Source organism: Leopardus geoffroyi, chromosome B4, assembly GCF_018350155.1.
Source record: "Leopardus geoffroyi isolate Oge1 chromosome B4, O.geoffroyi_Oge1_pat1.0, whole genome shotgun sequence".
NCBI classification, from domain to species: domain Eukaryota; kingdom Metazoa; phylum Chordata; class Mammalia; order Carnivora; family Felidae; genus Leopardus; species Leopardus geoffroyi.
The window spans coordinates 64,182,549-64,205,894 of record NC_059341.1 but is presented as its reverse complement, the minus strand read 5'-3'; the positions used below and the strand labels follow the sequence as shown (position 1 = coordinate 64,205,894).

Sequence of the window (23,346 nt, the reverse complement as noted above, 5' to 3'; positions counted from 1 at the left end):
TCTTGACCGGGGAGTCCATCTGTTTTTCTTTTTTGCCAGTTTCCATTGTTTGAAGGTATTCTAAAGAGAGTAAACTTTGCACCCTTCTGGAATGCAGTCTAGATTAGAAAATAAACTCCCGGAGCATATCGTTCCACCAGGAAACATGGACCTCTAGAATTCATCGTGAAATCAGTGATAAAGTAATGATTTTGGTTTCCAGACTGGCTCTAATGCAAAGCACCATTAGTGTTTCCAGAATAAACTAAGTGATTAATCTTTCTGTGTATGAAGTATTAATGTGTATTGTGATATGATTCTGACTTCCTTCCCCAGAGAAAGCGGTTGCTTATTTTGAAACCACTGACCAGATTCTAGACAATGAAGACGATGTCCTTATTCAGAAATCATCCTGCAAAACCTTCTGCCACTATGTAAATGCTATTAATACCGCACCCAGGAACATTGGAAAGGACGGCAAATTCCAGATTTTAGTTTGCCTTGGAACACGGTATAAAGCCAGTTCTTGACTTTCCCTATCTTTGTTATGTTTTGAACAAAAGTCCAGGAGGGGCTGCCTCAGATCATGCCCCTTGCAAAGCTTTCCCATGGGCTCCTTTCATTGCAATTTTTATTATGAAACTATGTTTATTGGGTACTTGCTGTGTATTGACACCATGCTAAGTACTCATTGAATCCTCCTATCACTTCCCCACCACAATACATGAAGTAGCACTGTACAGATGTATAAGGTACAGCCGAGTTAACAAAGCTTCCCAAGGTCACACAGCTAGAAAGAAGCAGAGCCAAGATTCATACCCAGTCTCACTTGAGTGCCCAAGCTCTCAGCCATTACACTACACTGGCTCCAAAGGTGGGTAGATAGGTAATGGGTAGTTTGGTAAGGAATTTGACACACATACGTATATTTACTGTGTAGGGTTTGTGTTGTGTATCTATAGCACCATGTTGTTGGTTTTTTTCTTTTTTTTTTTTAATTTTTTCACCATGTTGTTTTAAATTTAATAACATTGTAGAATTCATATGATATAAATAATTCTTAAGTATATAAAGTCTTCTCTTTGACAGTTCCCTACCCCTTTATTTTTTGAAAATGATGCATAGGAGCTTTACAATCCATTAATTTTTAAACAGCTGTCAGAATTATAAGAAATGAAACATGTAGGCCTTTAGAACAAGATTTTTTTTAAGTTATCTGTGTAATGTGTTTTTTTTTTTTTTCTACAGACCTAGAGCCCCACCAGGAGATTGGCAGGCCTAGTTATGACTGCTTTTATCATGAAAGGCATATCGAGGGGCTCCTGGCTACTAGCTCAGTCAGAAGAGCATGTGACTCTTGATCTCGGGGTCATGAGTTTGAGCCTGAGGTTGGGTGTAGAGATTACTACAAAAAAAAATAATAAACTTTAAAAAAAACAAAAGGCATATTGAGAGATGCTCGATAAGGATGTCTTAGATATTTAGTGGCAGGTAACTAATGTTAGAGGTTAATCAGGACACACTGAAGGTTGAGATGTCCTCCTGAAAGAACTGGTTTATAAAACTAAGTTCTATATTTCTTCTTAATAAAAGGGCCCAGTTTCAGCTATGCTTTTAAAATTCCTTTTAAACATGATCCTTATCTCCTTTTATCTCTTGTTCTGATTTATTAGACCAATGCAACCCCTCTTTTGGTTTGTAAAATCCACTTAATGTTTTACTTTCCTTTTGTTCCTTGTTACGTTGTATAAGTTTTGTTTTTTTTTTTTAATGCTAATTCTGACTATTTAATGCAGTCTTTCTTTCCAAAGGGTCAGCATACTTTGGCATGCCTTGCCACAGATGTCTGAGTAACACCCCTGTAAAAAAGAGATACAAAATGACTTTCTGCCTCTTTTTTTTAAGTGTTAAATCAGAATAGAGAATCTCTTTAATGTGGGTAGGTCCTTATGGCCAATTTGCCCAAACTTATTTTCAGTCTCTTGGGTTTTCCCATTAACACTGTATCGTTACTGTATCTTTTTAACCAGCAAATTTCCAAAATCTTGAATTTGGTCCTCTGCTGACCTGAGAGCTTGGCTGGATTTTGCTCCATCCAGTCCTACACCTTCCCATTGAAAGTTCTAACGTGTGTTCTGCAGCAAGGTGGGCAGGGCTCAGGACTTCTTTCTCTTTGACTCTGTAGGGATCGCCTGCTCCCACAGTGGATCCCACTCTTAGCCGAATGTCCTGCCATTACCCGAATGTATGAGGAGAGTGCCCTCCTGCGAGACCGCATGACTGTCAACTCTCTCATCCGCATTCTGCAGACCATTCAGGACTTCACCATAGTCTTGGAAGGATCACTCATCAAAGGAGTGGATGTGTAACCCAACTGGCTAGAAGCTCTCAGTCCAGACCCCTTGCTCCTGAACCTTCCCCAACTATGGGGACCGATTTGGACTTGTCTGATAAGGTAGTGAGTCACTGCAGGGGGCAACACACCATATTCCCCAATTTGAACAATCCTCACACTACAGACAAGGCAAAATGCTGTATTGTAGTTCATTTGAACCTGGAATTTAGTATAAAATAGAGTATTTTCATGTGTTAGATGTGTGTAAATATGCTATCTTCTTTAAGAAATTATATTACTCTAATAAGATACTTTTCTTAGATTGAATATTCCTGTGACTTAACATAAGTAGCTTAACCACATTGGGAGTTGGGAGGGAAAGAGTGGTGCTAGCCAGGAAGAAGCCAGTAAACACGTTATTACAGTGCAACCCAGTCGGGCTTTTTTTTTCCCTCCAGGTATCACAAAGGAACCCAGAATGCATTGTTATGTCGTAGCCATCCATCCTGGTGTGTCTGATCCTTTGTATTGTGAATGTAAACAGCTTTACCTACTGTATGTGATAGTCCTCACTTCTATATTTTAAGTTACAATTGGTTTCATACATTTGAATTGAGTCACTTCTCCAGTCTTTTGGAAAATCTTTTTCCGTCGGCACAAGATAAAGATACAGTTCAAATATTTTAAATACTGGACCCCAGGAGCTTGGCTGAACTGGAAAGAGAACACACAAAGCCCTGAGAAGTATGTTAAATTGTAGGATTATCACTTCTTTACACTTTGGAAAGATTAGCCTAGACTAACTTCATTCTTGGCATTTTTATTCTTGTTATGTGAGGTACTTTGAGGAGATGTGAATTTCAAAGTGTTGGTCTTACAGTTATAAGAACTGCAAACGGCAGTTTGATTCTGCACTTATAATTTGGCCATCTAAACCCTGCAGCAGTTCTTACCTCAAGGATAATCTCAAACCCTGTCTTTGTTAGGTTCCAGTCACCTCCCCCCCTTCCTGTGCCCATCCCCCTCTCAGGAAATGGAAGGAATGTCTAAGAAGGAGGAGGGCTTGGTGTAGCTTGGAATGTTTTTGTGAAAGTATTTGTTGACCATGATAATGCAAATAACAGAGGGAAAGAGAAAGAATGAACCCTTTCTGGGTGTTTCAGGGCAAGTTTTATGTTCCTTTTCTAAGAAGGGGTAATAAATGTAAAACAACTGGCCCAGAGAAGGTAAAAGCCAGTACAGCATAGACTGACAAAATGGGAGCAGAACCAGAGGCGACAGTTTTGAAAGACCAAACATTGTGAGTAACTTTCCAGTTGGGTATTTTATAAGGAAGTTAAATAAATGTGGTATTAGCTAGTTACCTTAAGACTTCGTTTATGGTAGGTCCTGTAACCAGTTAGGCATTTGCACATTGTTAGCAGTGAAATTGCCCCAGCACTGCGCCGGGTTTTATTCCCAGTTGTGGCTGAGAAGCAAAGCCATGGCCTCTCAGGACCCCCGTACGATCTTGAGGGTCCTGGGCTTTAGCCAACAGTATTGTTTCTCTTCTTTCCTGAAGGAAGAAACTAATGAACAAGTGCCTCACTCCCTTATCAAGCACTGTATTCAGCCAGGCGACCAAGGCACATCCCCTTTTAATATCTAACTTAGTATTTGAGGAGGAACGGGGAGTTGAAGGCCGCATTTAGAGACCCACGAAGGGTTTAAGGACAGGTTTTTGGGTGACTTGGTGGACTGGAGATTTGTTCACCTGAGTCTAAAGTGTGTCTGCGTGACAACGCAGCTCTTCCAGGATCATGGAAAGTCTATTATGGGAGACGTCCAGAACCCATTTCACACAGGTTCTTGTGTTGCCGTGATCAGAAACCACTGAATGATCAGGGCAGGGTTTTATTCTTATTACCTTCCTCATAAGACCATGCTTCTGGCACACTCTGGGCAGCCGAAGGATGACTTAGGTGAGCAGGCTAGCATTGAGTGACCATTTTACAGATGGGAACACTTGAGGATCGGAGAGGTTAAATTCTTACCCCACAGCTGGTCAGTGACGAGTCTAGAATTCATGTTTTTTATTACACCAAGACTGCGTGACACTGAGCTCCGAGGCATTCATATTAAGTCTTTGTACCCCTGGATCTTTATTCATACACCCAAGCAAGTAGGATATAAATATTACTATCCATTTATAATAAGCATTTATAAGGATTAACATTCTTTTTAACAAATGGTTCTGAAGTGGTTGAGAATTACATGTTATAAAAACTGGGAGCAAAATTGGATTTGGGGCCTATGAATAAAACCATTACATTAAAAGTAATACCCAAAAATAAATTATACGTAAAGTTTTATCCCACTCTGTGTGATAGGACCATAACAATGGGAATGACCGCTTTCACAAGAAATAGTCACACCAGATGACACATCTTCTAGAGTGCTGGGCCCTTTGAATTGGTCACATCAGGAGCCCATATACTTATTCCAGTGATACAGCCAGGACTCCAAACATGTGGGGACCTCCTTCTGAGCCATCTGAATGGCCTACAGCCCATTCTTTTGAGTATTGCCAGTGATGGTAAATCTTGACCTTTCAGAAGAAATTTAATATTCGGAAACAACAAAAAGTCCTTACGATCCAAATTGATTAATAAAAAGGATGCTTAAGCAGAGTTTGAGGCCGCAAGGAAATTATTCTAAAGAAATAAGACTTCTCTCTTATGTGGCTTATAACTCTCCCTAAGCCAATACCAGAATATTTTGAGCAGGACAGTAGCAGAACCTTTAGAATAAATGTACATAACCGACTTTTGGAAGGACCGTACCTATTTAGAGGTATCCTTTTTGCTATATTAATTTTTTAAATCAGTATATTGCTTTATATAATCACACCTCAAAGTTTAAGTAAAAATCAACTTTGTAATTTTTTTTTTCCTCAGAATAAATTAAAAGTAATGCCTGGAACCATAATTAGTATTTTCACATGATAATAGCTTAAGAGGAAATTATTTTAAAACTAAATTGCCAAAAATATTACCTCTTGAAACATCTAATTTCCAAGTGTTTTCCAAATGTCCTGAAACTCCTAATGTCAGCCTTTCTGACAGCGGCATTACACTTGTTGGTATTACGTGTGAGGCCCTGCAAGCGGTGCCTGGTTGGGGCTCACCAATGCCATAAAAACTACTGAGGCTCAGTGTGGAGTAGCATAAAGTGCCATTCCAGCTGGGGTAAAATCGGCCTCATAGAGAACAAAAGCAAGGCTTCCCAAGGCGCCCTCTCCCTCCCCTTTCCCACTGGGAGCAAGAATCTGATATAAGAAACCTAAATCTTGCAAGAGTCTGCAGTTGCCCTCTAAAATTTATTTTAAATGTTGCAGACATTTTTGAATCTTTGTGACCCTGTGATATTTACTTTAACAAGCCTTTTTAAAAAATCATTTTAATGAGCTTCTGTCACACTACATGAATGATGAATGATACAGGGGAAATACTGAATTGCTTGTATCTTTTTTTTGGAATAAAGCACTGTTGTATGTAAATGTAAGTGGAAGAGAGGTAGAAACTATACGTAACAGTTCGTGTGTAGTATATGTTGATGCCTCTAAGATATTTTGAAACAGGAGGCAACAGATGTGGACCTCAGATCCCCAGGGAAATATTTATTTGACAGCATTGAAAGTGTAGCTCTTAATCGAAATATCTTCTTTCTGCTAAGAATTATGATTTTTCAGTAGATTTTCACTTTGAGTATTGTATTTTCTTTGTGAGGTTTACAGAAGCTATCCTTTTCAACATGTTGAAGGGACAATCTGAACCTTAGCTATTTATATTTCAGTATTAACATGCCTTCATTGAGAATGGAGTCGTGGGCTCCTCTCTACTTTTATAAAATGAATCCTGTTTCCAAGTCATCAGTTTCTTTTGAAGTCCCTGTTTCTTTCCTAAGCATTTGTTACATTACCATTTAGCTTTAAAAAGAGACAGAAACGAATAATAAACTTCTAGGTCCTTTATTCCTATTAAAATACATTTACAAATCTCTTGGATTTCCAACCTGTTTTGAAGAGGGTACTGATGATCAGAGGAATCCAAGAAGAAATGCATTGTCCCAGATCTTCCTGGAGCTGATCATCCTCTCAAGGACAGAGTAAAGATTCGCTCCAGAAATGTATCACATTGAGCAGTTGACACCAGAGGGACAAAAATATATATCAAAAAATTTCTCCTCATCTAAAGGAATCCAGGGCATCCTTGGGTTATGTGGGAGGGAATCATGCTTGATCCAGTTTCCTGAATGAATTTGTGTGTGGCTCCAGTCTGTTCCAAACCTTGTTCACAGTAGAGAGGTATGGTAAGGAGTTCCTGTTGTCAGTCAGCTGAGGGTGTTAAACATAGAAAAATCCTTCTATGTTACACTTGAGCCGTGTGTAAATGTACCCTGTGTATCTTTTTTTAAAAAATGAACATTTCTGCATTTAAATTATATTGTGTTTCTTTGTATTGTTAACAATGCATCAGAACTGGATTTTTTTTTTCTCATCTGAACATAATATAAAATTTAAAGAGTATTGTGATATCAAGCACTTTAACATACATATCAGAGAAACTGACGTGGGTTTTTCAGGTTTTGGAGTACATTTAAATATGACTTTTCATGCTTTGTTCTTTACAAATAAAACTGTGGGGTTGATACTTTGTTTTGCTTTGTTATTACAGAATCTTAATACTGAGTGGCAAGTGATTTCAGAAAGTAGAGGGATAAACCAAAACCATTAAGTAAGTAGTAAAAATACTCCTGCTGGGCAACTGGTTATCCAGAAGAGGTTTAAAAAACAGTTTTTTTTAAGGTTCAAGAAAACCATACAGAAAAATCCGTTCTTGGTGTAAAAGCCTAAACGAAAAAGGAGAAACAAAATTTTTAGAGGAAAATACAGAATGCATTTATGAACTTAGGAAAGGGAAGTATTCTTAAGACACTCAAAAATAACAGAAGGCAAGGTTTCATTGACTACCCATTGTAAGCATTACTTAAGTCATTGCTTTAAGATACGGGCATACAGCATTTTATTTATTTTTTAAATTATTTTTTTGCATATAGCATTTTTAAAAATTTTAATGTTTATTTTTGAGAGTGAGAGACAGAGAATGATTGGGGGAGGGGCAGAGAGAGGGAAACACAGAATCTGAAGCAGGCTCCAAGCCATCAGCACAGAGCCCGATGCGGGGCTCAAACTCATGAACCTTGAGATCATGACCTGAGCTGAAGTTGGACACTTAACTGATTGAGCCACACAGGCGCCCCTGCATATAGCATTTTAAACATACATACACATCAAATTCCTGCTGTTACGGGATTTATATTCTCTTTTTTTTTTTGGAATTTGTTTTCTAATGAAGGGTTAAATAGTGAACAGGAGAAGTAATACACATTATACTTAGATAACAATAACAAGCAAAGAAGAGAGACTGAAAGTATGATTGGGCCACTTGGAGAAGGACTGCAATTATAAATGGGTTAGCTAGAGAAGGCCTCACTGCAAATGGAGATGCCCTTAACTGGGATTAGAAAAAGTGTAGGAGAAAACAAGGCTGCAGGATCAACATCAAGAGCTTACTTTTGGGGTGCCTGTGCAGCTCAGACGGTGAAGTGTCTGACTTCGGCTCAGGTCACGATCTCATGGTTCATGAGTTTAAGCCCAGCATCAGGCTCTCTGCTGTCAGTGCAGAGCCTGCTTCAGATCCTCTGTCCTCCTCTCTCTCTCTGCCCCTTCCTTCCCTGTTACTGCACTCTCTCTCTCAAAAATAAATAAACACTGAAAAAAAAATTACTTTTGAACCTAACTTTGGAATGCCTATTAGACATCCAAGTAGAGAAGCTTAGTAGGCACTTGCATGAATAGGAGTTCAGGGGAGAACAAGGATATATTTGTCAGGATCCAATCAAGAGACAGAAACCATAAGCTATTTGAAGAGGGATGGATTTTTTTTTTTTTTTTTTTTTAAGTAAAATCCATGCCCAACATGGGGCTTGAACTCATGACCCCAAGATCAAGAGTTGAATGCTGTACCAACTGAGCCAGCCCATCACCCTGAAGGGGGGGCGGGGGGGGGGGGTTGAATGTAAAAAACTATGTATGAGAGTTCTCTAGAGAAAAAGAACCAAGAAGTTGTGTGTGTGTGTGTGTGTGTGTGTATACACACACACACACACACACACAGATTTATTTTAAGGAATTGGCTAATGCAATTTTAGAGACTTGATAAATCCAAAATCTACAGGGTAGGCTGGTAGGCTGGACAGCCAGAGAAGCGTTGTAGTTCAAGTCCAAAGGCAATCTGCTGACAGACTTCTTTCTTGCTCAGAGAAGGTCACTCTGTGTTCTGTTCAGGCCTTCAACTGATTTGATGAAGCCTACCCACATTATGGAGGGTAATCTGCATTACTTGAAGGCCACCAATGTAAATATTAATCTTGTCCAAAGCACATTTTCACAGAAATATTCAGAATGTTTGATTAAATATGTTTGATTAATTAACCATCATAAACTATAACAAGAAATTAGAATAATAGAGGATTTATTTACTAAGCAACAAAAAGAACTCTTAATACAAGAATAGCAAAAATAAATAAACAATAGCATCTATAGGAAGCAGCCACTAACCGTAGGCTTAAAATGCCCTTTCCCTCAGGCTGAGAGCCAGATTTTGTTAGAAAGGGTAACACCAAGGTCCACTAGCTGTCAAAGAAGTTTACTCAGTTGATGCACCAGTGGCACTTGGAAATCTGCCCTCAGGTACCAAGGAAGCATCCATGGGGAGATGCCATATCCCAGAAGTTGCTGGGAAGCCACTGAAGGTGGTGCCAGGGAAGCCATCCATGGACAGGTGCTATACCAGTAAAACTCAGTGCAGAGCACCCAAGGGAATGCCACACGAGATGAGCTGCTGAGTACAAGGTGAGCCAGGAGCTTCCCACTGCAGAAGCTTGCAGAGGGGAGCACAGCAGAAACAGGAAGCAGAACTCTCTCCTCCAGTGCATCTCCAGTGCCACTTTTTTTTTTAATGTTCATTTGAGAGAGAGTGAGTGAACAGGGGAAGGGCAGAGAGAGAGGGAGACACACAATCTAAAGTGGACTCCAGGCTCTGGGCTATCAGCACAGAGCCCAACATGGGTCGAGCTCAAATCGCGAGATCATGACCTGCACTAGAGTCTGACACTGAACTGACTGAGTCACCCAGGCGCCCTCTCTCCAGTGCATTCTACTGACAAAGGTTAACATTGTGCCAGCTGGCAAAGGAAAAATGTTTACAGAAGGGTCTAGCTTCATTGTCACAGAACGGGCAATAAAGGGTAGATTTGGAGCTGAGAGGCAATAAACTGATAACTGCCCCAGGTCCTTATATTCAGTTGTGGAGGAAACAAAGGAGGGGAGTAGGAAAATGCAGGAGGAAAAGAGACAATAGAGCAATGTCTCCAAACTTTATGGTGCAATGATTTAGAGCAGAAATTGTCTGCCATGTCCATTTGAACGTGGTTCACATGTATCTGTATGATTTACATCACTACCCTTTAAAATATTGACTTTAAGGGGCGCCTGGGTGGCGCAGTCGGTTAAGCGTCCGACTTCAGCCAGGTCACGATCTCGCGGTCCGTGAGTTCGAGCCCCGCATCGGGCTCTGGGCTGATGGCTCAGAGCCTGGAGCCTGTTTCCGATTCTGTGTCTCCCTCTCTCTCTGCCCCTCCCCCGTTCATGCTGTGTCTCTCTCTGTCCCAAAAATAAATAAACGTTGAAGAAAAAAAAAAAAAATTTAAAAAAAAAAATAATAATAAATAAATAAATAAATAAAATATGGACTTTAATTTAAAATATATGTGTGTATGTGTATATATATATACATATTAAAAATATATAATACATATTTTTATATATATTATATATTTTATATATATATATATAACTTCAGTTAAGAAGGGTAGGAGGCTTTTGCAGTTTAAAGGAAAGACGACCACAGGGGTAGCAATGAAGGTGATGGAAAGTGTTGGGTACTTGGTGTATTTTGAAACTAAAGGCAGAGAATTTCCTGATGGATTGTGGGGGATGAGTGAAAGAAAAGTCTAGAATAACTCTAAGCATTTTGGCCTGAACAACTGGAAGGATGAAGCTAGAAATACTGTTAAGTAAGGATGTGGGAAGAACAGGCTTTGGAGAAAGATCAGAAGTTCAAGTTTGGACATGTTAAATTTCAAAAATTGATTAGATATCCATGGAAATGATGAACAGGAAATTGAATGTCTGAGTCTGGATTTTGTGAGCAATTGGACTTCAGATACAAATTTGGGAGTTGCCAACATACATAGATGAAATTTAATGTCTTAAAACTGGATGAGAATATAAAGGGAGTTATTAAATCATCTCCCAAAACATTCACTTTAATTCCATGATAGGCATATGGCATGATTTATCATGTGACATTTAGGTTTACTTCCCAAGTTTTCACTATTCTGTAAAATGCTATGATATAAAACATGTACATAGCTCCCAGTGTTTCACTATTCTGAATACCATAATGAACAAAATTCCTTGCTTTGTGAGAAACTACCATTTTTGTAGGTCAAAGGCAAATGTTAACAACTGTATATGATTCAACCTAATATTTGTGATGATAATTCTTTTGGTTCTTTATCTTGACATGTTATAATTTGATTAAAATAGATACTGTAACCTAGATGGAGCAATTAATCTCTGGGCTGCAAAGCCTAAAAATAAATCACTCTAGTTAGAGCTAGCATGTGGGGCCAGATGTTTCCTAAAACTCCCATAACATAATCCTGAGGTCTGTCATTTACCTACCCATACCTTGTGTTCTTAAACGACCTCAAAACTTCTGGATTTCTCACTGACATCCTATTCAAAAACAGCAGAGCTTCCAAATACATGAAATAAAAACTAATGGAATCAACGAGAAAGAGACAAAGTCTCAAGTATAGTAGGAAAAGCACTTTTCTCAATTATTAAAAGTGCACATAGATAGAAATCAGTAGAGACATAGAGGACTTGGATAATACCATCAACCAACTTGACCAAATTGATATTTATAGAATATTTTCACGAATGGCAAGATACAAATTCTTTCCAACAACACAAAGAACATTTACCAAGATTGACAATCTTTGGGGCCACAAAATAAGTATCAATAAATTTAAAAAGATACAAGTCATGTAAAGTATGTTCTCTAGCCACACAGGTCAAAAAATGAATCAAAGTGAAAGCAAAAAGAGCATCTAAAGCAGCTCTTAAAGACAAATTGCTAGCACTGAACACCTACCCTACAAAAAGGTTTTCTGTGCTACATATGTAACATGTTACTAAGTTCCATCTAACATATATTAGTTTAGAAACAAAATTAAAAACTAACAAAAGAGACAAAATAAAGATTAGAGCAAAATCAATAAAACAAAACAGAAAAAGAAAAATCAATGAAACCAGAAGGTAATTTTTTTTTTTTTTTTTTTTTTTTGAGAGAGGACGCAAGTGAGTGAGGGGTAGAGAGAGAGAGAATCTCAGGAGGGGCAGAGGGAGGCAGAGGGGTCGGGGGCAGAGAGAGAAGCAGGGCTCATCCAAAGCAGGGCATGACCTGAGCCAAAGTCAGATGCTTAACCACTGAGTTACCCAGGCACCCCAGAAGGTAATTCTTTGAGAAATCAATAAAATTGTTAAACCTACAGCCAGATTGTTTAGAGAAAAAAGAAGAAAGACACAAATTGCCAATATCAAGAATGACAGAGTTGACATAAAAATAGATTCTACACATACTGAAAGGATAATAAGGAAGGACAATGGATAAAGAAGATGTGGCATGTATATACAATGGAATACTACTTAGCCATCAAAAAGAATGAAATCTTGCCATTTGCAACAACATCAATGTAGCTACAGTGAATTATGCTTAGCGAAATAAGTCAGAGAAAGTCAAATACCATATGAATTCACTCATATGGAATTTAAGAAACAAAACAGATGAACATATGGGAAAAGGAAAAAAAAAAGGAAAGGAAACCATAAGAGGCCCTTAACCATAGAGAACAAACTGAGGGTTGATGGAGGGAGGTGGGGGGCGGGGGTGGGATGGGCTAGATGGGTGATGGGTATTGAGGAGCATGCTTGTTATGAGCACTGGGTTTTATATGTAAGTGATGAATCACTGAATTCTATTCCTGAAACCAGTATTACATTACATGTTAACTAACTAGAATTTAAATAAAAATTTGGAAAAAAAAATAAACAACTATTAAATTAATAACAAGGAAGAAAGAAAGAAAGAAAAGAAAGAAAGAAAAAGAAAGGGGAATAATATGAACAACTTTTTTAAAAAGTTTTATTTTGAAAAAGAAAGTTCAGAAGGTTGCAGGACACAAAGTTAAATGTACAAAAATCGGTTGTACTTCTATATGCAATAGCATTATAAACCTGAAATACTTAGGAATAAATTTGACCAAAAAATGTGCAGGATCTGCTCACTGAAAACTAGGGAAATTAAAGAGGCCCTAAATAGATACAGGAGTGCTGATGCATAGGGCACATGTACCCCAATGTTTATAGCAGCACTTTCAACAATAGCTAAGTTATGGAAAGAGCCTAAATGTCCCTCAACTGATGAATGGATAAAGAAGACGTGGATTACATATACAATGGAATACCAGTTGGCAATGAGAAAGAATGAAATCTGGCCATTTGCAGCAACATGGATGGAACTGGAGGGTATTATGCTAAGTGAAATAAGTCAGGCAGAGAAAGACAAATACCATGTTTTCACCCATATGTGGATCCTGAGAAACTTAACAGAAGACCATGGGGGAGGAGGAGGGGGGAAAAAGTTACAGAGAGGGAAGGAGGTAAACTATAAGAGACTCTTAAGGACTGTGAACAAACTGAGGGTTGGTGGAGGGGTGGGGGAGAGGGGAAAGTGGGTGATGGGCATTAAGGAGGGCACCTGTTGGGATGAGCACTGGGTGTTGCATAGAAACCAATTTGACAATAAATTATATTTAATAAAAAATAAAAATAAAATAAAGAGGCCCTAAATACATGGAGAGATATGGTGTGTTCATAGAATAGTCAATATTATTTAGAAGTCAATTTAGGGGCGCCTGGGTGGCTCAGTCGGTTAAGCGGCCGACTTCAGCTCAGGTCATGATCTCGCGGTCCATGAGTTCGAGCCCTGCGTCGGGCTCTGTGCTGACAGCTCGGAGCCTGGAGCCTGTTTCAGATTCTGTGTCTCCCTCTCTCTGACCCTCCCCTGTTCATGCTCTGTCTCTCCCTGTCTCAGAGAAAAAAAAAAAAAAAAAAAGTTTAAAAAAATTTTAAAAAAAGAGTCAATTATCCCCAAATTGACCTATAGAGTCAAAGCAATCCCATCCCAAATCCTAATAATCTTTTTTGTAGAAATTAACAAACCAATTCTAAAATTTATAATGAAAACAAAGGACCTAGAAGAGTCTAAATAACTTTGAGAAAAAGAGACAAACTTGGAAGACTTCTACTAACCTATTTCAACACTTATAATAAAGCTACAGTAATTTAGTGTGAGAAAAATTGAGGTAAATCTAGACAAATGGATCAATTGAACAGAATAGAAATGGTGGTAATAGACCCAGACACATATGGTCAATGCTTCGAAGAAGTTTCAAGAGCAATTAAGTGGCAAAAAGAATAGCCTTTGCAGTGACTGTTCACATGCAAAAGAAATGAAGTTTCAATCCACCCCTTATACCATACATAAAAATTAACTCAAAATGCATCATAGATACAAATGTAAATCCTAAAATCGTTAAACTTAAAAAGAAAACAAAGGTAAATGGCTTTGGATGAAGCAAAGATTTCTTAGACATACCAACAAAAGATACGGTCCATAAAAGAAAAAGCTGATAAACTGGACTTAATAAAAATTAAGAATGCATGTGTTTTTTTTTTTTCTAGTTTGAGATATTTATTGATCAGTGTAAACTCCAACACAGTACATCAACATGATTTTGAGCGTTTACAGGGGAAATCGTTCCTGGTTAAGTAGAAAATTATACGAATGACTTCCAGAAAACCTTCATTCTAAGCAGCTTTATAGTCAAACATTTCATTTAGAAGTCTGAGTCCTCTTTCTTCAGTTTGCTATAATCTATAATTACCGAGTAATTATAGATTACTCATTGATCATTGCATTGATCATTAGGACACACTTTATTCTGGATTCTGGGTTACTCTCTTCATCCCAATGGATATCTGGATTGAACAATGCCAGACACAAGACATACACTGCTGCTCCAGTACCTCCAGCCCCAATAAATATGAAGAGAGAAATCAAGCTTGAAGGCTTCTTGGCCTAACCAAGGATCTAGGGGAGCAGATCTTGTGGCAAAGGCCTCTGGTCTGCAAGGAGAGGACACTAAAGCCAGGCCCTAACTAAGTAGTCTCTGCCCAAAGGCACACTCTTTGAAAGCTACTATTTGGAGAATGCAAAGTTAAGCCACAGACTGGGAGAAAATATTAGCAAATCACAAATCTGATAAAGAATTTGTACTCAGAGTGAGTGTGTGTGTGTGTGTGTGCATATATACATACTTATATGTATGTATATATACATACATACACCTTCAAAATGTAATAAGATAAACAGCCCAACAACAAAAAGGAGCAAATAACTTGAATGGCCACTTTCACAAAGAAGATATATGGATATCAAAGAGCCCACAAAAAGATGCTCACCACCATTAGTTATCTCAGAAATGCAAATTAAGGGACTCCTCGGTAGCTCAGGTGGCTAAGCATCTGACTCTTGATCTCATCTCAGGTCTTGATCTTAGGGTAATGAGTTCAAGCCCCACATTGGGCTCCATGCATGAAGCAAGGAAGGAAGGAAGGAAGGAAGGAAGGAAGGAAGGAAGGAAGGAAGGAAGGAAGGAAAGATTAAAACTAAAATGAGATCCTACTACACACCTCGAAGAATGGCTAAATTTGAAAGGAATGATTACAGCAAATGTTGGTGAAGATATACAAAGCAACTAGAAATCTCATATATGGCTACTAGGAATATAAAATGGGACCACCACTTTGGAAAACAGCTTAGCAGTTTCTTAAGTCTGACATACACCTATCATATGATCAAGCCATTCTATTCCTAGGTAATTAATTACCAAAGAGAAGTAAAAGCATGTATCTACACAAATACTTGTACATGAATGTTCATCACAGTTTTATTTGTAATAGTCAAAAACTGGTATCAACCCAGCTGTTACCAACAGATGAGTGGATAAACAATTTGTGGTATATCCACACAACGGAATACTACTAGTAATAAAAAGAAATAAACTATTGATACACGCAACAACATGGATGAATCTCAGAATAATTATTCTGAGTTAAAAAGGGCAAAAATGAATACATACTATAGGATTACACTTGCATAAGATTAAACAAAAAATGTAAAGAATCTGCAGTGACAGAAGACAAATGGGTTGTTTCTTGGAGACAGGGTCCACTGAGTAGATGGGATGATAAAGAGGCACAAGGAAACTTTGGAAGGACAGACATATTCATCATCTGGATTGTGGTGATAGTTTCACAGGCATATACATGTGTCAAAACTTACAAAATTGCACACTTTCAGTATGTGAAATTTGTTGACTGTCAATGATAGCTCAATAAAGTTTTTAAAAATCTATTTGAAAAGTTGAGAATACGTACATGGAAACTAAAACGGAACAAAAAAAAAACAGGCGGGGGGAGCCCAATAACGATGTGCCCATCATTCCCTTCTACCTCATTGAATGGGCTTCTTAGTACATCACTTGGTTACCCACAAGCACTTTGGACATCTTAAGACGTTGTACACTCTGTGCCAAACATTGGAAGCAGGTCGGGTAAATCTGGACAAACCCAACAAGTGCCTAGAAGAAACACACATGACTGCAGTCACATGGCACACTCCTTCAAAGAAGGCCAACTGGCATTTTAGCTTCTAGGTTTCCACAAGGCATATTATTACGATTCTTTTAAGGCCTCTCCTCAAATCCTTGCCTGGCCGTGTCCATCAAACCTAAAGTATTTTATCACAATCCCCAACCACCACTGAAAAACCCTCCTTAGACCAGTCTTCCAACCCCAGTAAAAATCCAGACTTTGCCCTTTTGCCCTCTGATACGCGCTAAGGCTACTCAAAGTTATACTCTTCCTCACTGTGCAAGCAATAAATGGACTGTTTTACTGACAACTCAGGAAAATATGATCATTCATATTTTCTCTTCTGAATTATTATAGTAATCTTTGCCCATTTCTTCATTTTGAACGTATATTTTGGTCACCCAAATCCTGCCTCTCAGAGAAGTTTTACCTGAAAGTCTTCCCTCCCACCCCCACCTCCCCTCAGTTAAGTCTCTCCCTTTCCTGCTCCCACTCCTCCCACAGGATTTGCACCATTGTTCTCCTTCAGTGTGGCTCACGTGTGACCAGAAGTTCTTCACCTTTGGGCAGCTGTGAGCCCCTCTGAGAATCCAAGGAAAGTTATGAACACTCTCCCCAGAAAAACGCACCTATGCACACACAACACAGATTTTTCCGTACAATTTCAGGGAGCTCACAGAATCCTGCCACTAAACTGCCATTTTAGATTCCTTAATTAAGTGGATATTAACGTCAAAGACTCCTTATTGCTTCCGAGCAGCAAACCTCAACAGGTCACAGGAAGTTCCCAGCGCTGATCTTTAGTGCAAGGGTCAGAGTCCAAACCCGGCGTCCCGACCGGAGCTCCTCTGAGATGCAAATTGCCCTCCGCCCTTCGGGCCCAGGGCGCCTATTGTTCTTCCCCGCCGCATTTCAGAGCCGACCCCTCACCCTGGCGGGGGGAAGGGCGCTGCGGGGGAGAAAGGGAGCTTCTAAATGGAAGCAGAGGGCTCTGGTAGGTTCTAAGATCACTTGTAAACTGTGGCAACCCTGCTCGTGACTTAGTTCTCTCAGGCTCCCAGTCGGTAAGCAACAAGCCTTAACTACCATTACGACCCCTGTTCCTTGTCTTCTGTAACTGGAACGAGGGATAAAACGGGAGGCTGTCCCACTGCCCTTTCAGGAAGAAAGACTGTCCTGTCCTGTAACGAGGTGAAGCGCTCAGGCCCAGGGGCTAGCCACGTGACTTCGTATAAATCTTGTAACCGTCCGAAGCCTGTTTTGCCTTAGGAAGTATGGGAGTAGTAGCACAGACCTCATACTTTCCCTGCGCGAGGGAGAGGTGACCAAATCGCCTACACAATGTGTTGCACCTAGAAGCGCCCGTGATTATTAGTGGTTAGGTGTTAACATTAAGGAGCAACTCAGGCCAAGGACGCCGCGGGGCTGGCGTCGCTGCGGGGGGGTGGAAAGCTGAGCACGGGGGAGCTCTGAGCTTGCGGCCCCCACCCCACGCCCCGAAGCCCGGCTGTGTGCGGACGCCTTCACCCTCCAGTCTAGGTGGTCGATGGCTTCTTTGTGTTCTAGAGCTCTCCCTGACAAACGCAGACACCCTGGAGGGCTCCACCGCCTTCCCTCCCTCCAGCGCGGGTTAGGACTCCCCCCACCCACGAATGGCTCCGTCCCCGGGCCAAAAATCAGTAGACCCAGACAACCTGTAGGGTTGGTTCGGCCTTTTCTTTCATTCTTCTGATTAGAAACAGTCCCAGAGGCGACGCGATTTGCCCGAAGTCTGCAACTTCCTGGAACTGGAAACCAATCGGAAGACTTCCGCGTCGCGGCTCTTTCCGCAGTGATCAGGTTACCCAGCGCCTCGGGACCTGCTTTTGAAGAGGAGAGGTCGACCTGGGAGAGCCGCTGAACGAGATACTCTTCGGAATCGGTAACTGCTTATGGCAGGCGGTGAGAGAGTGGGGGTGATACAGTGTGGAACCTGCGTGCCCCCAAAACATAATGTCAACAATTTCAAATTGCTTTCCGAGATCCCGAATTTTAGGGGGTGCATCTTCCAGGGGGGGGCTGGGAGCTTACCTGTTTTGTTTACCCGCCCAAGTGCCTAATGCAGAGTAGTTACTTAATAAATATTTGCCGAGCGGATGACTGGACAGCCGAATGAGCCCCGTTCCATCATAGGGATGTAGGAGGATTTGCGGAGCCAAGCCCCACCTGGGAGGCACCTAAGTCCTTGCCAGTTTTTCTCAATTATGGCTCTGCAACGAATATCCTCTGTGCATAAATCCTTGACTGCATCTCTTGATTATTTCCTCAGGATATTTTCCTCGAAGTGGGATTACTGGGTTGAAGGGTATGCACATATGTAAGGCTCTTGATTCAGAGTCCCTCCAGCCGCGCCAGAATGAGTGAGTCAGCTTCCCAGCAAGCTGGCCAAAACTCGGTATCATCGGCCTTCATTTTTATTTCTCTCTCTCTTTTTTCTTTGCCATCTTGATAAGATAAAAATGATATCCCATTTTATTTGCATTTCTTTGTGGACTAATTAGGTGGAGATTGGACTAACTTTAAAGAAATATTCTTAAGGAGCACCGAGAAATCCTGTGTGGAAAAGGAGACCGTGACAGCAGGCACATTCTGCCCAGTGAGGTGAAACCAAAGGGCTCCAATGGTCTGGTGTGATTTGACCAGAAGATGTAAACACATTTGAGCCTTGCTCCAGAGGCTTCCCCTGAGCAAGGGAGGGGAAGCTGTGACTTACTAGCTTCCCTATGTTTGTTATTTTTTGTTATTTTCACTTCCTGATGAGGAGTAAATGTTTCATAAAGCAAATGAAAACCCCGTGTAATTATCTTTAAGGACAGCAAGAAAAAGTAGAAGTGGGAAAACTAGTTCACTTTAACGTCATGGGAAAGGGGGAGGGGGGAGGGGTGAAGTTTGAAGCCTGTTTCCAGGCGGTGGGAGGGAAGTCCCTGAAGATGGGGCTGGCAGTGGGGCGGGGAGGGAGTGAGCAAGAGGCTTCCCAGGGCTCTGGAGACTTCCTTCTGGAAAGGCTGCTATGTGTTTGTAGCGCTTATGAGGCCTGTGGTCCCTGGGGACCTGGAAGGGGCGTTTAATGGACTTTTGAGGATCAAAGTCAGATTGCCAGGGACAAAGGAAGGTTGTGAGGAAATGGAGGCCACTGCATCTCCGGCCGTGCTCCGGGGATGGGGAGAAGGTACCTGTGGCATTTTCCCCGGACAACGGGAGATGGTGGTCCCTAGAGCTTTTGTGGGCTGTGAAACGGTGGGCGCTTCTCCCCCAGTCTGAGCCGCTCCCCAACTCTTACGATATCCGCTAGGTTCTTTTATAAACCACACCCGAGAGGATAACTGATTTGCCAATGTTTACAGGCAGTTTTATTTACTAATCTAGCTCTCATTTACTGTCAACTAAATTTAAAGTCCTAATTACAGTCCTCAGCATTTTCCTGATAATAAACATACAGGATGTGTTTTATGTTTGTTTGTTTTTTTTTTTAACTGTGGGGTAGTTTATTTTCTTGATTACTTTAAATTTCCTATTAAAGTCTTAAATTTAACCATCAGCTTCTCACAGCGATCTATGAACTTTTCTGCCACTTTAATTCTTCTAAAAGGGCTCAAGCCAAATGCGAACCAGGGGTTCTTAGAGGTTTCAGTGAATGATTTCAAAGCCTTGTCACACTTCAAAATCACTTGGCGGCCTTCAAAAAATTAGTTTTCCCTCCCTCTTGGGAGACTAATTTTTGTAGGGCTGGGACATACTCAGAAACTAGTATTTTTGAAAAACCTCCTCAGTGATTCTTAAGTTGTTGCTATAAAAGCCAGTTTTGGGAAACTGTTGTCTAAATGCTAAATCTATTTTGTCTGTCTTGTTTGTTTGTTTGTTTTTATTTAAAGAAACTCATGCTTGTGGAGCAAGCAGGGAAGGGGTTGGGGGTGGGGGTAGAGAATCTCAAGCAGTCTCCACGCTTTCAGAGCAGGGCTCTCACCCATGAATTATGGAATCGTGACCTGAGCCAAAACCAAGAGTCGGACGTTTAACCAAGTAAACCACCCAGGCACCCCTATTTTGTTTGTCTTTTAGTGAAATTTGGAAATGGCAGCTTTAACTTCCAAAATGTTAAATAATGCTTTGCATTTCCGGAAAATTCTTTTTTTTCACCTCCATCGCCACCCACCCAGGGCTTGAACTTCCTGAACCCTTCAGTCCTTCCTTACCTAACACTTGATGCCGGATGATGCCATTGTTTTCACCAATCGGTGTCCCCTCTGGTTTTCCTAGATTCCTGCTTTCTCCCTGTGGCAGCATATTTTGGGCTTTCTTTTGTGAATGACAGTTGGCCTTTCTTCCTGTGCTTTCTTAAGCCCTGCTGCTCTTCAAGGTGTCCTGGATACTTGAGGTAACGGACCAGGCGCCATAGAATCCGCTCCCACAACTGGCATAAGGTGCTGTGACTCTCAGATCTTCACCTCTCACTATTTCTCTGGGAAGTCTCCAGGTCCCCACATTTCAACTACCTACCAAGCATTTACTCTTAGATATCCCACAAAACACCTCAGACTCAGTGTTTCTCAAATATTACATCCCTAGCTATGTTTGTTTCTGTGAGGTTTTTTGTTTGTTTTGGTGTTTTTTGTTTTTTTTTTTGTTTGTTTTTTGTTTTTTAGTAATTTCACCCAACATGGTGCTCGAACTCATGACCCTAAGATCAAGAGTCACACACTCTTCCTACTGTGCCAAATAGGTGCCCCTGTTCTTTGTGTTTTTTATCTCAGTGAAGGGCTCTACCACATTAGTCAAGCTAGAAACGTGGGGGTAACCCCATTCATTCATTTAAAACCACTATTCTAGGCACTGGGGATAACAGAAACTACAAAAAGTCGTGCCCTCCAAAAACTTGTATTCCAGAAGGGGAAGACAGAGAGTAAGCAATCAGTCCCCAAATCTAACATATTCCAACTTATTATTTTTTTTAAAGGTGAGCCAGCTTTTTTTTTTTTTTTTTAATATTTATTTTTGAGAAAGAGCAAGTGGGGCAGGGGCAGAGAGAGGGGGGGACAGAGGATCAGAAGCAGGTTCTATGCTGACAACAGAGAGCCCGATGTGGGGCTCGAACTCACAAGCCACACGATCATGAATGGAGCTGAAGTCAGACACTCAACCGACTAAGCCAGGCAGGCACCCCCAGATTCCAACTTCTAATATCTCTAGACTCTGTCTCTCCAGTCACCACCTTAGTTCAAACCCTTGATGGCCTCCCTCTTTCTCTTACTCCCTCCAGTCCATTCTCCCCACAGCAGTGGGGAGCTGAATCTTAAATTGTAGCCTCTAGCTTTAGGCTTTCCATCCCTCCAGGAGATAGTCTTTCTTTGCAAATCTGGGTTAAAGGGTTTTATAGCCTCTAGGCCCTACTGGCCTTTCCATCACTCATCTCCACCCAGGTGAGCCACACTCTCCTCAGGCCACACTGAATTATAGCTGTAGGCTTCCCATACCTGCCATTCCACGCCTTCCCTCCTGCTTAGCTGACTCCTGTCTGCTTTGCAGGTCTTAGCTCAGGTACTATGACAGGCAGCTTCCGAGCTGGCCCCCACTGATCCCTGGCTCCTCATATCCAGCCCTTGGGATTCTGAAGAAAGGAATGTGGCAGAAGCTGCCTTGTTGTGAACTGCTCTGTGATGAAGGCCATGTGACAAGGAGCAGAGGGAAGCCTCCGGCCAAAAACCTGTGAGGACCTGAATCCTTCCAGCAATGATGTGAGTGAGCTTGGCCCAGGGGTCCCCCCCCCAGCTGGGCCTTCAGATGAGATGGCCGCCCCAGCAGTCAGCATTAACCGCAACCTCATGGAAGACCTTCCGCCACGAGAGGCAGCCAGTTAAGCCATGCCTGGATTCCTGACCCCAAAAAAAAAAAAAAAAAAAACCTGTGAGATAATAAATGTTTGTTGTCTTAAGCAGCTATGTTTTTGTTAATTTGTTACACAGAAATAGATAACAAATAGACTTCTGGACCCCTGCCTCTCCTCCACACCCAATTCAGTGCCCGTCTGAGTTATAGGGCCAATGGTATCACCACCTATCATCCCCAGTACTTAGCCCTTAGTATTATAATTAGGGATCTATGCATGTCTGCACCCCTAGATTATGGGCTCTACCAGGAAAAGGAAGAGAGGGAAGAAAGTCACTATTTTCCCTCTCAAGACTCTGAATCCCTGCTCTGCTTTGGCCATGCTTTCGTACAGCCACAGTGTCCACAGTGATAGCCCCGAAGTGCAGCTGTAACCCCAGGAAGACCCTCTGGCCCGCTGGAGCCAAGCCTCCCTGCCCTCTCCTCCCAGAGACACTTGTGTGCACGCGCACACACTCACATTTCGGGCCCACTGCCCTCTACTCGAGAGTGGGTGGAGTCACTCCTTGCTCCTTACACACACACCCTCAGGCTACACTTTTGTGGGTTTTCTGAATGAAAGGTGGGAGGGAGAGCCACCTTCTGCTTTGAACTGCCCAGTTTCTCCACCTTTATTTGCAGCCAACTGGACTGTTCTAGGAGGACACGGGTGTGAGTCCCCTGGGGGAAAAAAAGAAAAAGAAAAGGAATGCAAGTACTTCTGGCTGCTTTCATTTTCTGGTGTCTCAACCCACAGGCCACTCGCTATCTGACTCAACCCTGCGATCTGAATGAGGTGCTACCTCTGGGTTCCCAGAGTGCTCTGTGGCACCTCCCTTGGGGCAGATAACAGCGCTGTCCTCTGGGCTCTTGTGCACTCTCCTGCCCTTTGTTAGACAAAGAACAGTGCCCTTGGCCTCCTGGTGGCCCTTCTGTTACCCTGTGTCAGCTCTACATACAAGGGCGGCAACTGCCCCAGACCCCCCAGGCACTCTTCCTACCACCCTCCATCCCCCATCCCCTCAACCAATCTACCAACGTGTCTGTTGTGTCCAAGCTGGATGGATAAAATTTTTTAAAGACACGCCTGGGTATGAACACACCTCTTTCTAGTTAAGAAGTTTCTAATAACATTGCACCTCTGGCATGTGCTTCTGTCCTGTCCGCCTTCCTCCGGCAC

The 23,346-nt window shown here is 41.4% G+C and overlaps 1 protein-coding gene and 1 long non-coding RNA gene across 11 annotated transcripts in view; both read left to right on the top strand.

The window, feature by feature from the left end:
• The window catches only part of DENND5B (DENN domain containing 5B), a 193,020-nt gene extending 186,015 nt beyond the window's left edge, over window positions 1-7,005 (top strand). For all 6 annotated transcript variants that reach the window (XM_045466586.1, XM_045466582.1, XM_045466585.1 and 3 more), the window contains 2 exons: window positions 316-490; window positions 2,165-7,005. In XM_045466586.1, the coding sequence (XP_045322542.1) occupies window positions 316-490; window positions 2,165-2,348 (359 nt within the window). In that variant the 3' untranslated portion in view covers window positions 2,349-7,005. The remainder of the gene's footprint in view (window positions 1-315; window positions 491-2,164) is intronic.
• Window positions 7,006-17,140: 10,135 nt separating this feature from the next.
• Window positions 17,141-22,195, top strand: LOC123590643. Of its 5 annotated transcripts, none has more exons than XR_006708889.1 (4): window positions 17,141-17,259; window positions 18,002-18,186; window positions 18,574-18,699; window positions 18,806-19,754. It is a non-coding gene; the product is annotated as an uncharacterized LOC123590643 (long non-coding RNA). The 5 variants fall into 5 exon arrangements; XR_006708888.1 differs by having other exon boundaries at window positions 17,209-17,329; XR_006708892.1 differs by lacking the exon at window positions 17,141-17,259 and adding an exon at window positions 21,828-22,195 and having other exon boundaries at window positions 17,465-18,186; window positions 18,806-20,679.
• Window positions 22,196-23,346: the final 1,151 nt, after the last annotated feature.